At 37.2% G+C, this 13,341-nt stretch overlaps 1 protein-coding gene across 12 annotated transcripts in view; it reads right to left on the bottom strand.

Annotated features, from left to right (window-relative positions):
• EML5 (EMAP like 5) overlaps positions 1 to 13,341 on the bottom strand; it is a 120,516-nt gene that overhangs the window by 28,985 nt on the left and 78,190 nt on the right. For 6 of the 12 annotated variants that reach the window (XR_005933647.1, XM_030030146.1, XM_030030153.1 and 3 more), the window contains exons 28-29: positions 12,306 to 12,320; positions 5,197 to 5,205 (exon numbers count right to left, since the gene is read on the bottom strand). The exons of 2 other annotated variants lie outside the window; for them this stretch is intronic. Coding sequence is in view for 7 of the 10 variants with exons in the window: in XM_030030146.1 (XP_029886006.1) it covers positions 5,197 to 5,205; positions 12,306 to 12,320 (24 nt within the window). In the remaining 3 variants the exon portion in view is untranslated. The remainder of the gene's footprint in view (positions 1 to 5,196; positions 5,206 to 12,305; positions 12,321 to 13,341) is intronic. 4 more of the 12 variants (XR_005933648.1, XM_030030163.1, XR_005933649.1 and 1 more) reach the window with 3 other exon arrangements.

The raw sequence follows: 13,341 nt of genomic DNA, 5'->3' as shown, positions 1-13,341 counted from the left end.
CCCTTTTTAGTATGAAGTACTTTTAATTCCATCTCTGCTCTTGAATGATGACTTTGATACAAATCACTCTGTCTTTTCTAAGAACAATAGACTATGATTTGTTTGTACAGTGTATATTTTGAACTACATTTGAAAAGTATTTTTTCAGTTATTAAAATACAATACCATTTTCTGAGCTTTATTCCTCAATTTTCCCTGCCTAATTTTAGTATAATTTGATGCCGTAACACCAATCGAAAAATGTGTACATATTATAATGCAAATTACAGGGCAACTATAAACTGTGTTCTGAGACACTTCAGTTACTTCCTCTACGCTTAGAAGCCTGTGAAGTACCTATGGAAAAAAAAAATTACAAAAGAAAAACAGGTGAAAAATTTCTGTCTGGTAAAGAAGTCTGACGGATGCCTGGATCACCCAAACATGATAAAGTTTAGTAAAACTCGCTATTGTGTTAGATAGGGCCAGAGGGAGGTACTCGAAATACTTAATTCAGCACCATAAATCTAGATTTTATGAAATGTAAAACCTTTACAATAGAAAACCCAAATCCAGATCCAAACAGAAATATTGTTACTTTACATTTGACAGTTAACATAGTAAGTCTTTTTGCAGGGAGGGAATACGGGCTGCATTAAACAAATTGTTATCAGAGCAAAGTACAAAATAATAATTTAAAGTTAAAAAGAAAAGTCAAGGCATGAAGGAAAATAACTAAGGCTCATATTTCATATTCATTGATAAATAAGTGGAAATTAAAACAGAGAACACTAATGGAAGTTTGGAGGAAGATTTTTATAACTTCACAAAGAATGGTAGTCTAACACTTGGTTTTTGCTACTCCAAGATTCTTACTCTTGGAAAACAGACTTCTAATAAACTGTCAGTAAAGGCAAAATCTGGGGACATCTACCATATATAGCAATGCAGGTTGGTAAAGGAGTCCAATGTGTACATGCACTAAAGGTCTTTTCACTCAGAGACAAATATTAAAAGATAGCAGCATTTAAATACATTCTTTTACTCCTGCTCGAAATATAGCTGGTGGGAATGTACCCCCAGACCTCATTCTCAAAGGTCCTCAGTTACAGATCTTTTTTTCCTCTCTGAGGTTTCCAGTTAGAAGGAATTCACATACATTTTGAGACAGAAAAGCAAAGCATTTGAATTTGCTTTTCAGATACAGCCTCGACCTAGCTCACAGCTACAGCATCCTGTCCCTTAGTGTGTGAAGGTGAAAAAGTATTCTCCTAACTTTTGGAAAAGAGAACGAAAAGCAAACCAAGCATGGTCTGGGCTGCCCTCATCATCTATACAAGCATGTTGGCCAGTACAGGAAGCAAGGAATACATCCCATTTCTGTCAGCAATCCCAACATCCAATTTCATGACCACTCTCGAATCACTACTGTCTCAACCAGCTCTTTCCAGATCTTATACTTGATGTGAAATTCCTAGCCCCTCCATCTATTTTCCAGGTCTTTTCTTCTCTTTGTCCTATCACCACTGACTCCTAGCATCCTCTCATCTAGAGGATGATGTCATATTACAACAATAGTATCACTAAGGATGATTAAAATTCTCACTTTTTAATTTGAAAAACCAAAGAAACTACACTTCTATTTAGAAGTTTCTAAATTATCAACAGAAAACACTCCCAATAGGTCACAACGTTTACCATATTAAATACATATGGAGAGAGATCATCTAAACTTTTGCAGAGGAAAAAAATCTTTCACCATATTTGTTCCCCACCTTCACAGTACCTGAGCACTTTCAGTTACAAATACACCAATCAAGAGGTAACAGGGATCTCCCAGTACCACAGAAACCTTCTTATCACTGTGTGCTACTCAAATTGGATCAAGTAAAACTACTGAAACGCATGAACAAAAATCAGAAGGTACAGATTCTGCATGGGGAATGGGCTTTCTGAAAGCACTTCAGTGATACAGAGAATAAAAACTTGCCCTTATTCATTCAAGTAAATGAAGAGACAGAGAGAAACTAATGCAGGCCAGGTCCAATTCAAATTTGCTGGGGTGGGGGGGGGGCGGGAATCAGACAGCCTCATCAAACTTCTGAGGTAAATTTACACTAAGATTCCCTCTTTTTTTGTAAAGAACTTTTTTCCCTAATATCTTTTTTGAAATGGTCACACTGGCCTCCCAAAATATTAACAAATAAAGCTTTGTTTGGGTTTTGGAGTGGGTTTGGGGTTTTTTTTGCATATGAATGTAAGTACTGCTTAAAACTGAACAAATTCTAGTGCTTACGATCTCTGAAGTTAAATGGCAAAATAATAACCAGTTCTCTGCCTGTGCAATCAAAAGTCTTTGAAGAATGAACAGGGTTAACGAGTTAAATGAATTGTATATACCTATGATTATACATATCCTGGTATTTTATGGGTAAGAATTATAGTTATTGAAATATATCTAATACCTGATTTGTGTAACAGGTTAATGATATTAAGCACTGCTAACCAATCTTTTTCCCCACCTACAGTTTATTACTTTGAATTATAATTAAAATTCCTTAATTCCTTTGCTACCTCCATAATTGCTGCTCATTTATTAGATAACTAGGAGCACACTTACAAATGCAAGAAGTTCCTTAGAAACACTTATACAAAAGTAGTTCCTTAAAAACCACTTACATAATGTTGACTTTAAATCCATTTTTAAATTAAGCAAACACAACATGTACCTTTCTCTTTTTAAAAATGAAAATCAAGAACAAAGCTGAAGTGCTGAAAATTGGCAGATTGTATAACAGTGATTCTGTTGGTCCTAACCATTAGTTTCCCAAAGAATCAGAGAAGGGGGAAAATGAGGAACCTATAATAAATGGTATCAATGTTCACTAGTTCTCCACTGGCACGTTACCTCTTCTCTCATCCTATGCAGCAGCTATAAAATCTCCTGCTCACTCCAAAATGTTTCCAAATACGTTATCTTTCTAATTTCTGATTTGTGATGGACAATCCAGCAGTCTTATTACTATTGCTCTAGAAATTGATAGAACATAGCATAAAGAGCCCTTCTTCCACTTGTCACCCCCACATTTGACACAGAGCACTTAAGCCTCATTTCTATGCCCCCCCACCCCCCCCATTTCATTTATGTCACTGAAAGATGGAGGGAAAAGTGAGTTAGAGACAAAAAGACAGAAAAACTGAATAAAGCAGGAGACCATATCTGAAGTTTCCCGAAAGCAGTAAAAACTGAAAGGACATAGTTCTTGCACAGGCTCAATGGTACTGGAACTAAACTGACTGGAAGTGAAGATTTGTCTGCTCCTTGGATCTAGAATGTGGCATTTTTATAACATCTACTGTCTGCTAATCCCTCGTGACAGAATGGGAGAAGAGGTAAAACAATCTCACATTATACAGCTGCTTGAAAAGACCATCTATACTTAAAGGCTGTACAGACAAACAGGTACAAATATAGGTTGATATCCATCCTTAGCCAATCATTGAAGTACATTTACATTTGTACATTATCATACAAAAGAATAAAGTGAATGTCCATTGGTCAGTAAAACTTGACTTGACAATTTATACTCAGCTATATTATCTCACAGGTGAACCTAAACAATTTATACAAGTACCCATCTATGAAAGGCTATATTGATTCAGAGCAGTGGAACTGGAACGCAAATTACAAGCACGTATGTATTTTTTTCCCAATTAAGTTTCAAGATGACAACCCGTGCATTTAAAAGCAGGAAAGTTGAAGGACACCAGAACACATTTTCCAAGTGCTTTTTTTAACGGTGCGAAAGCTGAAGATATTTTTCATTTACTATTTAATGTACAGGAAAGTGACTAATGGCATATACAACACACAGTGGTCATATACCCACATGTAACTGGCTGCATGCTCAAAAACTGTGTGCAAAAGATGGGAAGGAGAGCATGAATAATTTTGGGGTGAATACACATATGGATGGGGTCAGTTTGAACATGTGGAAGGAAAGTTCCAGCCATCTATCATAGGGGAAATAAATACCTTAATATTGGCACTTTATTTTCAACATGAAAATAGAATCAGTATATTTTAATATTTCTTGTTAAGAGACCATAAAAAAGGAATACAAGCATTTTGAAGTAGTCTGTGAAACAAAGAAATTTCTTTTTCATGGTTTCAGACATAGTTTCAGTATTATTGATACTGCTACCCATGTTGTCTTGTATAATGTTGTTATATTTCACTCCCTATTTTTATTATTGATACTGAGTTTCTAAGTTATTTACAGAACAAGGGATGGTCTTCCGTGGTCAATATAAACTGCCATCAATTCTTTGAGTTCCATGGTAACTTATGACAATGTCAATTACAACATTTATTTCTGTTTTAAAAATCCAAGTGGGTTTTTGGGCATGATTTCATAGAGCAAATTACAGCTGTTGGTACAAAAGAAAAAGTCCCTTCCTGTGAGGGTCACTGTAGCTGCACCTCGTACTTTGGGGGACTTGCAGAGAACTTAGCAATTGATTTTGCAGTAGCCTTCAGCATGAAGTGATTTTCACTGCCCTCCCCAAAAGGTGTTGGCAAGCATCAAGTAGAGAATTAATTTTAAAATAAGGAGGAGTTCTTTCCATTTACTCTTGGTAAGATTTTCAGAGTCACCTGTGAAACTTCTAGAGGTCTGATTTCCATTAGAAGATAGTGAAACCTGGTAGTTCTTAAATACTGCTTACGACAACTACTAGTCATAATAATTTTCATGTGTCCTATGAGTAGTAAGTGTCATTTTGTACACACTAATGTGGATATAGGTAATCTAACACTTAAATAATTTAGCAACATATATACAACTTGACACGTCAGGTGAGACTGTCCCATCAAATGTAAAACAATCCACTTTTGAGGTGGATAGCTGTGCACTAGGGACTGGAGAGAGTGCTAACCTCTGTATTTTAATAAATACTATTGAAAAATACTATTTGTAAAACATAGGCAAGTTTAATGGTCCATGTGGTTAATTTTATATTGGTAGGTAAATAAATATCTAGCTTATTGTATGGAACAGAACTATAATGAACACATATAAATTTAAAATTTGTAATACAGTAATATTCTGAAGAGTGATAGGTGCATGGTATAGCACACAACATGACAGATGGCTTTTTAAGGAAAATGGGAGATGACAGTAAAATATGGACTAGATAGCAAAACAAAAGCATTACCTGGAACCTCTTTTCAGCAGCAGGTGGGAAAAAGAAAAGGATTACTTTTACAAGTTTGGCTGAAAGCTAGGTGTCAGTGAATTATAGAAATAATTATTATTGACTTTCTGGTTTGTATACTTCTTTTTCAAGGGGATTATTCACAACTTCATGAGTTATGTAAATCTCTTCTTTGTACAGAAAACTCCCCATTCACTTAAATGGGAACTATGAACATGTGTTGGTATGAGAATATAATTCTTAGGAATGATTCCTACTGTAAACAGGAAAGAAAGCAGAAACAGACACAAAAACCTCTGGAGTATATCAAGTGTTCAAAGAGTTGACAAACACAACACCTGAATTACTCAAAGAAAGGTTGTGCAGGTTTACACTTCCCAAAATGAGCTGATAGATAGAACAGCCAACTCACTATTAAAGACAGATGTTCAAGTTCACTCATAAAAATACATTCAATTATACTAAAATACAACTATCTCAGCTAGTCAAAATGTGTGGAGTACTGAGGACTGCTGAAATATACTGGTTTTTGATGATTATTTAGTTCAGTTTTGTTGACTGAAGATATTTCAGCATCTGCCTCACAAATTTGTTGCACTGGATGGGTTTTCTCAGTCACGTATGATGCATACTCCTATACTTTGACTAGCAAAAAATCATTATTAAGCATCAGAATATATGGGCATGTACAGATTATTTCCTAATATTTGTACTATGCATGGGCACTTTTCATTAGTCCGATTAGCAGGTACACTTCCTTTGTTTCGATTTGCTTTTAAGAACTACCAAGCAATTCCAGTGCAGCAAGGAAGATACTAGTTATCAGTCTTTTTCACTTACAGGTGAAGCAAAAATTATTTTTCTCTCATCTGTTAGGTAAAACTTACCAGAAAATTAAGAAAACTGATAGCAACTTAGAAATGGATTCTTTTTTCCCACCAATGAAAATAATCTGTTTTACTGAATCTCTTCTAATTAATTCCAACTTTATTCTGCAATGCAAGACTGATGCAATATTTCTTCATGCAGGAGACAGTTAAAACTTTTCTCCCAATAAAATTCAAATGTATCTTGAACAGGTTTTACGGTCAATAACATGCAATTCTTCAAGGACTACAGAATTCAAATACTTTCAGATATTTTTCAGAATGAGCGCTATAGAGGGGAAATTCTCCAAGAATGAAGCACAGTTTGCTCTTACAATTTTCCTGAGTCCACTGAACCAAATGTTCACGTCGTCAGTGGAAAATTTTTAGCTTTCATTTGGCAGTTTCAATTCTTTAATCTCCAATTCTGCTTTCTCAGTCTTATGATTTAAGTATGGAACAAGATTTTCCACATGGACCACATGTGACATATCTAATTATTACCTGGCAAATATTTACATATATGGAGATATGATCAGATGCCTAACTGGTACAAGGCAGATTTCATAAGAGGCTTTTGTGCTGACTTTCTTCATCACTGAAATATTACATGGAGGTGTATTCAACTTATCCAGCAATATGCCTGTGTTTCAGCTATCCTTGAGGTCTTCAATAAATGCATGTTGTTCAAATAACTTAGGTTCTTTTGATAAAGTCAGTCTACACAGATCATAACCCAAGTAACAAATCTTCCAACCCTCATCACTGGGCCATGCAATTGCTCCTCTAGACATTTCTCTCCTGGTCACATCCGATTATTTTAGTTGCAAAACGAACAGGTTTTCTTCCTTGCATTCAAGACTGGAGATTATTTGGTAAGCCTTGATACCTTGGGTAACTGGCTTTTTGATTTCCTCAAAGACATGAGTTTTAGCTCAGCTTTGGAAGGAAAAAATTGCCTCAAACTGGTAAAGGGAGACCGTTCCTTTCCATAATGTTGTTCTAGTCTATTGCTAGTGCTCAGAAACACACTAATATTAGTAACTAATAATAATGAAATTCTTGCTTGTGAAGAAAATCTCCAGAAATTTCAGGGGTTTCAATCTCAAGGTTAATGCCCCACACTAATGTACATTCCAATGTGCAGAAACTGATTCACAGAAAGGTTAGCTTCAGAAAGCCCTGCTTTCTTTCTAAAACTGTTAAAAAAAAATTTTTTTTAACTTAAAATTTAATCTTTCCTGTAATCTAACATTCTGCAAATAGGGTGAACAGAGAGGGAAGAAGCTGCTAATAGAAACTTCCTTGCTATAATTTCTCATTTTGATTCCTGGCTTCTCCCCTCTCCCAAATCACACAAGTTGACAGAGCAAAAGGAGAGGATAAAGCCATTTTTTTTTACAAAAAGAACTTTGGAATTTGTGCTATTTATATTCATATCACAGTCACTAAACCAGCAAGCAAAAAAATGTAATTGCATTCTGTTCATTTATCCAAAACATACAGAAGATGTTTGTGTAAAATCTCTGCATTTCTCTTTCAGTGGCAATTACAAGGTGAGGTTTATTTACTGTCTGTATCAGGTAAAAAAAATTGCTCACTTCTGGATCAGTAAAGGACTAGTTTGTAAATAGTTTGTTAGTTCTTTTTCCATTATAAATACACAAGGATCTAAAATACATTATGTATTTTTGCATATGTCCGTCCACACACATAAAAAATCCTCAAGAAAAAAAAACAAATTTGGAAGCAATTTTGTCACAATGCCTGGTTTTGAATTGCATCTGGGAGTAGATGCAGAGCACCTAAAGAATTTTCAAAAGATATCAAACACTGGGATCTTCCTATACAAGAGATCTCAGCACATGGACTGAGTAATGGTATGTATTAAGAAAACAGGATAGTGATGACTATGAGACACAAACTTTATCAGAGGTCTTAGTTGCTTACAAATCTTTAGTATGGTAAATTTATGGTGAAAAATTAAACCAGAATTTCTGGTGGTTTAGTTTTGAGATGTCCTTGTACAGCCATTCTTACGTAAGGTACATTAATCACAGCATCGTCCTTTGACAGTGACAAATAGCAAATGCTTCAGGGAGTATAAGAACAGAATAAGAATGGAGTGATATTCTACGAATTCTTCCCCCAAACCTCCAGTGATATGCAGTTCAGGGAGTAGCTGAGCCAGAAGTGTTTTCAAAATTAATCATCCATGATGGATTTTTCTTCTGAGCAATTTACCTTGCACAAAAACATACTAAGAAAGAACTTTCAGTAAAGGATAGAAACAGTTTTCCAATTTATTTTGTGCAGCTGAATATCCATAAAGCTATTACACAACCACATTAGACACACAGTAGACATCTTTTTACATAAAAATACTATATTTTAATATTATTATTCAGAAATTATAAATAATTAAAATCAAAGACATAAGCGCTGCCTCACAGCCAATGCCACTTTGTTTTCAACAGAAGTTAAAATAAGAATTCCCATGTAAATAATATATTATGGTAATTTTACTACTAGAGAACAGAATATCATTAGCAGAGGTGGCCTTAAACTACACTGCAAGCAGACCTTAAACCGATTGAATCTGAATGAAATCTTGAGTTCTAGCATCCATATGTTTTTTTTAAAAAGTGCCTGAAATTTGAGGCGACATATTTCTATTCAGCATATCAACTTTTATAGCACTAGCATCTCTTATTTTCAAAGAATACCTCTCTTTATTTTCTTTCAAATACTGAATTGCTTAGATAAGATTGTTCAAAAGAAAAAAAAAACATCCCAGAGAAGCTGGGGAAAATCATGTTTGTCCTGAAGGAAAAAATAAGGGCAGTACTGCCTAGAACTACAAGTTGATGCAACTCATATCTCAAGTTAATGCATTAGCCACAAAAACGATCACAACATAGAAATGTCCACTGCTCCTAGTAAAACTGTGCTCAAGGGGAAAACAAAATTTTTTTTACAATCTGCTATTGCAAGGAAAAAATATAATTTATGAGCAAAACTATAAAATTAAGAACAGGACACCACCTCTGTTGGAGAGCAAAAATAATTCTTTGTTCCAATTCATGTTCTGCGAATTGCATTTACATTTTGAATTAAGGGTCACTGGAAGAAAATTATTATGCTACACCAAAAGCAGACTCTGATGTTCCATACTTCACAGAGAAGTTATCTACCCATCAGACTGCAGTGTTTTGCAGCCTCTTTTGCTTATTCTCCCCTTCTGACCCCAGGGATTCTTTCACTCCTTTCTGCAGAGCTTTAGCAAAAAGGAGTGACACTGTTTTGACCCACCTGTTGATGTCTATTTGAATTTTTGATAGACTAATGGCCTAAAACTCTGATTTTCTATGTCATCCTACTACTTACAACATAAAAGGTGAGATCAACTTAACCTTTTTAATAATATTTCAATCAAAATCATTTTAGTAAATAAATTTTTGGTACCCAGCTGAGTAATTTCTGACTCTAAATCCAGGCCACGGTCCCGGACTACAACTCTTAGCTTCACAGATTTGCTTTTGTGAGACAGAAGTAGGAAACAGATGAGATGTCAGGTATGCTTCTTCCTTTAGTGTTCTCCTATTGCCTACCTCATTTAATACTCTGGATACTAAAAATCATATTCCTTCTATATAGAGGGAACTTCACTACTCAGTTAGGGTTTATGAATTCCACTTCAGCTGTCAGGTACAATAATCTTAAGTAGTAACTATATTTTGGTATGGTCTTTAAAGTCTTTATACATAGCCTTAGAATTCAATTATCTGGTAGTATTTATCTCCATCTTCTCCCACAGAGAATTAAACTCCTCCTACACTCAATAGTAAAAGAGGTTCAGATACTTTCTGATAAGGAATCTCCTTTAAAAGCAAAGTCAAAATTACGTGAAAGACATTCTCAGACGCACATTCTACACTGGTGTGTACCTGTGATCCCAAGAATACAAGGCATCCAATAAAATGTTACTACAAGAAGCGTATCTCTTCTGATGTTTGGCAGTAAATATAATAAGCCTACGCATAACATGGAATGCCACAGATGTACTAACCACACTCTGAGCAGCTGTATTGGGTTTGCATGGCAAGGTTTTGGTAGCAGGGGTGGCTTCTTTGAGAAGCTGCTAGAAGCTTCCCCGATGCCCAATAGAGCCAGTGCCAGCCGGCTCCAAGACAGACCTGCTGCTGGCCAAGGCCAAGCCCACCAGCGACAGTGGTAGCGCCTCTGGGATAACAGATTTAAGAAGGAGGAAAAATACTGTGCAACTGCAGCCAAAGAGAGGAGTGAGAACACGTGAGAGGAACAACCCTGCAGACACCAAGGTCAGTGAAGAAGGAGGGGGAGGAGGTGCTCCAGGCACCGGAGCAGAGATTCCCCTGCAGTCCGTGGGGAAAGACCATGGTCAGGCAGGCTGTCCCCCTGCAGCCCATGGAGGTCCACGGTGGAGCAGATATCCACCTGCAGCCCGTGGAGGACCCCACACGAGAGCAGGTGAGTGCCCGAAGGAGGCTGTGACCCCGTGGGAAGCCCATGCTGGAGCAGGCTCCTGGCAGGACCTGCGGACCTGTGGAGAGAGGAGCCCGTACTGGAGCAGGTTTGCTGGCAGGACTTGTGACCCCACGGGGGACCCACACTGGAGCAGTCTGTGCCTGAACGACTGCACCCCATGGAAGGGACCCACATTGGAGCAGTTTGTGAAGAACTGCAGGCTGTGGGAAGGACTCACATTGGCGAAGTTTGTGGAGAACTGTCTCCCGTGGGAGGGACCCCACGCTGGAGCAGGGGAAGAGTGTGAGGAGTCCTGCCCCTGAGGAGGAAGGAGCAGCAGAGACAACATGTGATGAACTGACTGCAACCCCCATTCCCCATCCCGCTCTGCTGCTGGGGGGAGGAGGTAAAGAACTCGGGAGTAAAGTTAAGCCCAGGAAGAAGGGACAGGCGGGGGGAAGGTGTTTTAAGATTTAGTTTTTATTTCTCTTAACCCTACTCTGATCTGATTGGTAATAAGTTGAATTAATTTTCCCCAAGTTGAGTCTGTTTTGCCTCTGACAGTAATTGCTGAGTGATCTCTCCCTGTCCTTATCTTGACCCATGAGCCTTTCATCATATTTTCTCCCCCCTGTCCAGCTGAGGAGGGGAGTGACAGAGCAGCTTTGGTGGGCACCTGGCATCCAGCCAGGGTCAACCCACCACAGCAGTATACCCAAATACCCTGTAGATGAACAAACACAGAAGAAAATTCTATATAAGTTACACATGCTCTGTATAACTTATACAGAAACACTGACTTTACAGGTAACACATTTTTTTAAAGCCTAAAAACAGAATTAATTTGATAAAGGTTGCTAGTGGTATCACCTAAAATTCAGATGAAGACAGTGTTGTCTGCAGAAGGATACAAAGAGATTAACACAATTCTATCATCTGTCACCACGGGGATGTGATTTCACTGTGGAAACAGGGTCCAGGCAGGTACGAGAGGGGTTCTCCTTTCTTAACCAGTGTGGCTCCAAGTGTCCTGGCAGCTCAGTCTACAAGTTTGAAGGGTGGCCTACAGCCTAAGGATTTGTTGTGCTACAAATGCAAGAGCGTATTTTTGTGTATGCATATATTCTACATAGAGTATGTGCAAAACCTCATTACCTAATGCTGGCACCTAAGCTAGTGACTCTGCATGTCATATGAATGCTATGTGGACCTAGCAGCTCAGGTCCTTAAGTAGTATAGGTGCATTGCCAAAATGCTGCAGTCAAGTCAATAATGCTCCTCTCGTCCCTGAAGCTTTATTATTTCCAACACAGTGGTGCAGACATAGTGATACTGCTTGCATAGCCACTTCTGGCATCTCTACAACATGCTCCCTGCACTTTTTATTCCATGTTGGACATCTACACCAACACTGTGATATAGTCTTACAGAAGTCCAGCAAGTTCTCTGACTATAGCTACTTAAGCCAAGCTGTTCCTTTAGCCACTCCAAAGTATTGAGGAAAAGAGGATGAGATTTGATCACCTCTTCCCAAATACTCTATTTAGTACTCACTCATGCCTGCTCTGAGAACTGGGCTTATTCTTTGTCCCTTATCCCTTTTCTACCCATTAACAAGCTACTATTTAATAGTAAAGAGTTAAAGCCTTCACTTCTATTTCAAATTACAACTCCTTTCCCAAGCAGCTTAAGTTATTAAAATGCAGTTGATCCTGGACTCTGTGTAAATGAACTTACCTCACTACCCCCTGCCTTCATAGGAAGCAAAAGGAAAGGGAAATAAAAAGAAAATAAAAATTAGTATCTATGGAAGTAGTCTTACTAAAACATTTACCAAGCTTACACAATATTAACTTCAGCAGAACAGAAGTTAAAATGCATACAGTAACCATATTTTGGTTTTATTCTTCACAAAAACTTTACTTTGAAGTGTTAGGGCCCCAAACTTTTAAACAATACAGGCAATGGAATTTTTTCATGAACTTTCATGCATTCTGAATCAGAACCTTGTTACCTTACTACAAAATTAATTTTCTTTAATGTTTTATTTGAAACTGAAAAACACAACTCACTCAGCTTCCAGAAACAATTATTCAAAGAAATACAAGAGGTTTACAATTTCATTAAGGAAAAAAAAAAAAATTCTTTAATCACAGCTTTCATTAACAAGAGTAAATATAAATCCAAAATGTTGATACCATGCACATTATTTCTTTTTCATTTCCACAACAAATACATCTAATTAATAAACATAAAGACCATTTCTCATTTTAAATGCAAGACAGGCAGCTACAGCTTTATATGCAGGCATCCATTCTCTCCTTCAACAACACAACTTAAAAACAGAAGACGACACCAAAACTCCCACAAACGTCACGTTGCATTACTCAACAAGAGCATCACAGATCTGTCAGCTTCACTGCTGAAAGAAGCATATGCATCATAACAGAACTCCTCACATTCTTGCAGGAAGTTTCCAATCTGCTATTTCTGTATATCCTTACACCTAATTATACCATGTTGTTTTCCTCCTTTCCCTCTCTTTAATACTAGTGTTCCTCAACTGCCACTGTATCGTATTAGGATTCCTTCTTTCCTTTTCCCTCACATACACTGTCCGCATCTATTTTGCTGGCAACAAACAACAACTTGCAGGGTCCTGTGCTCAGCTGCAGATTCTACAACAGATTATGCTCTACTGGTTATAAATTCTTTTTCTTATTTCACATCTACTTTACTGGCTGGTCTTATTCTACTCTGCTCCCCACCCCCT

The sequence above is a fragment of the Aquila chrysaetos genome, chromosome 2 (assembly GCF_900496995.4).
Source record: "Aquila chrysaetos chrysaetos chromosome 2, bAquChr1.4, whole genome shotgun sequence".
Lineage (NCBI taxonomy): Eukaryota > Metazoa > Chordata > Aves > Accipitriformes > Accipitridae > Aquila > Aquila chrysaetos.
The sequence above is the reverse complement of the archived record's forward strand: the minus strand, read 5'-3'. Positions and strand labels throughout refer to the sequence as shown.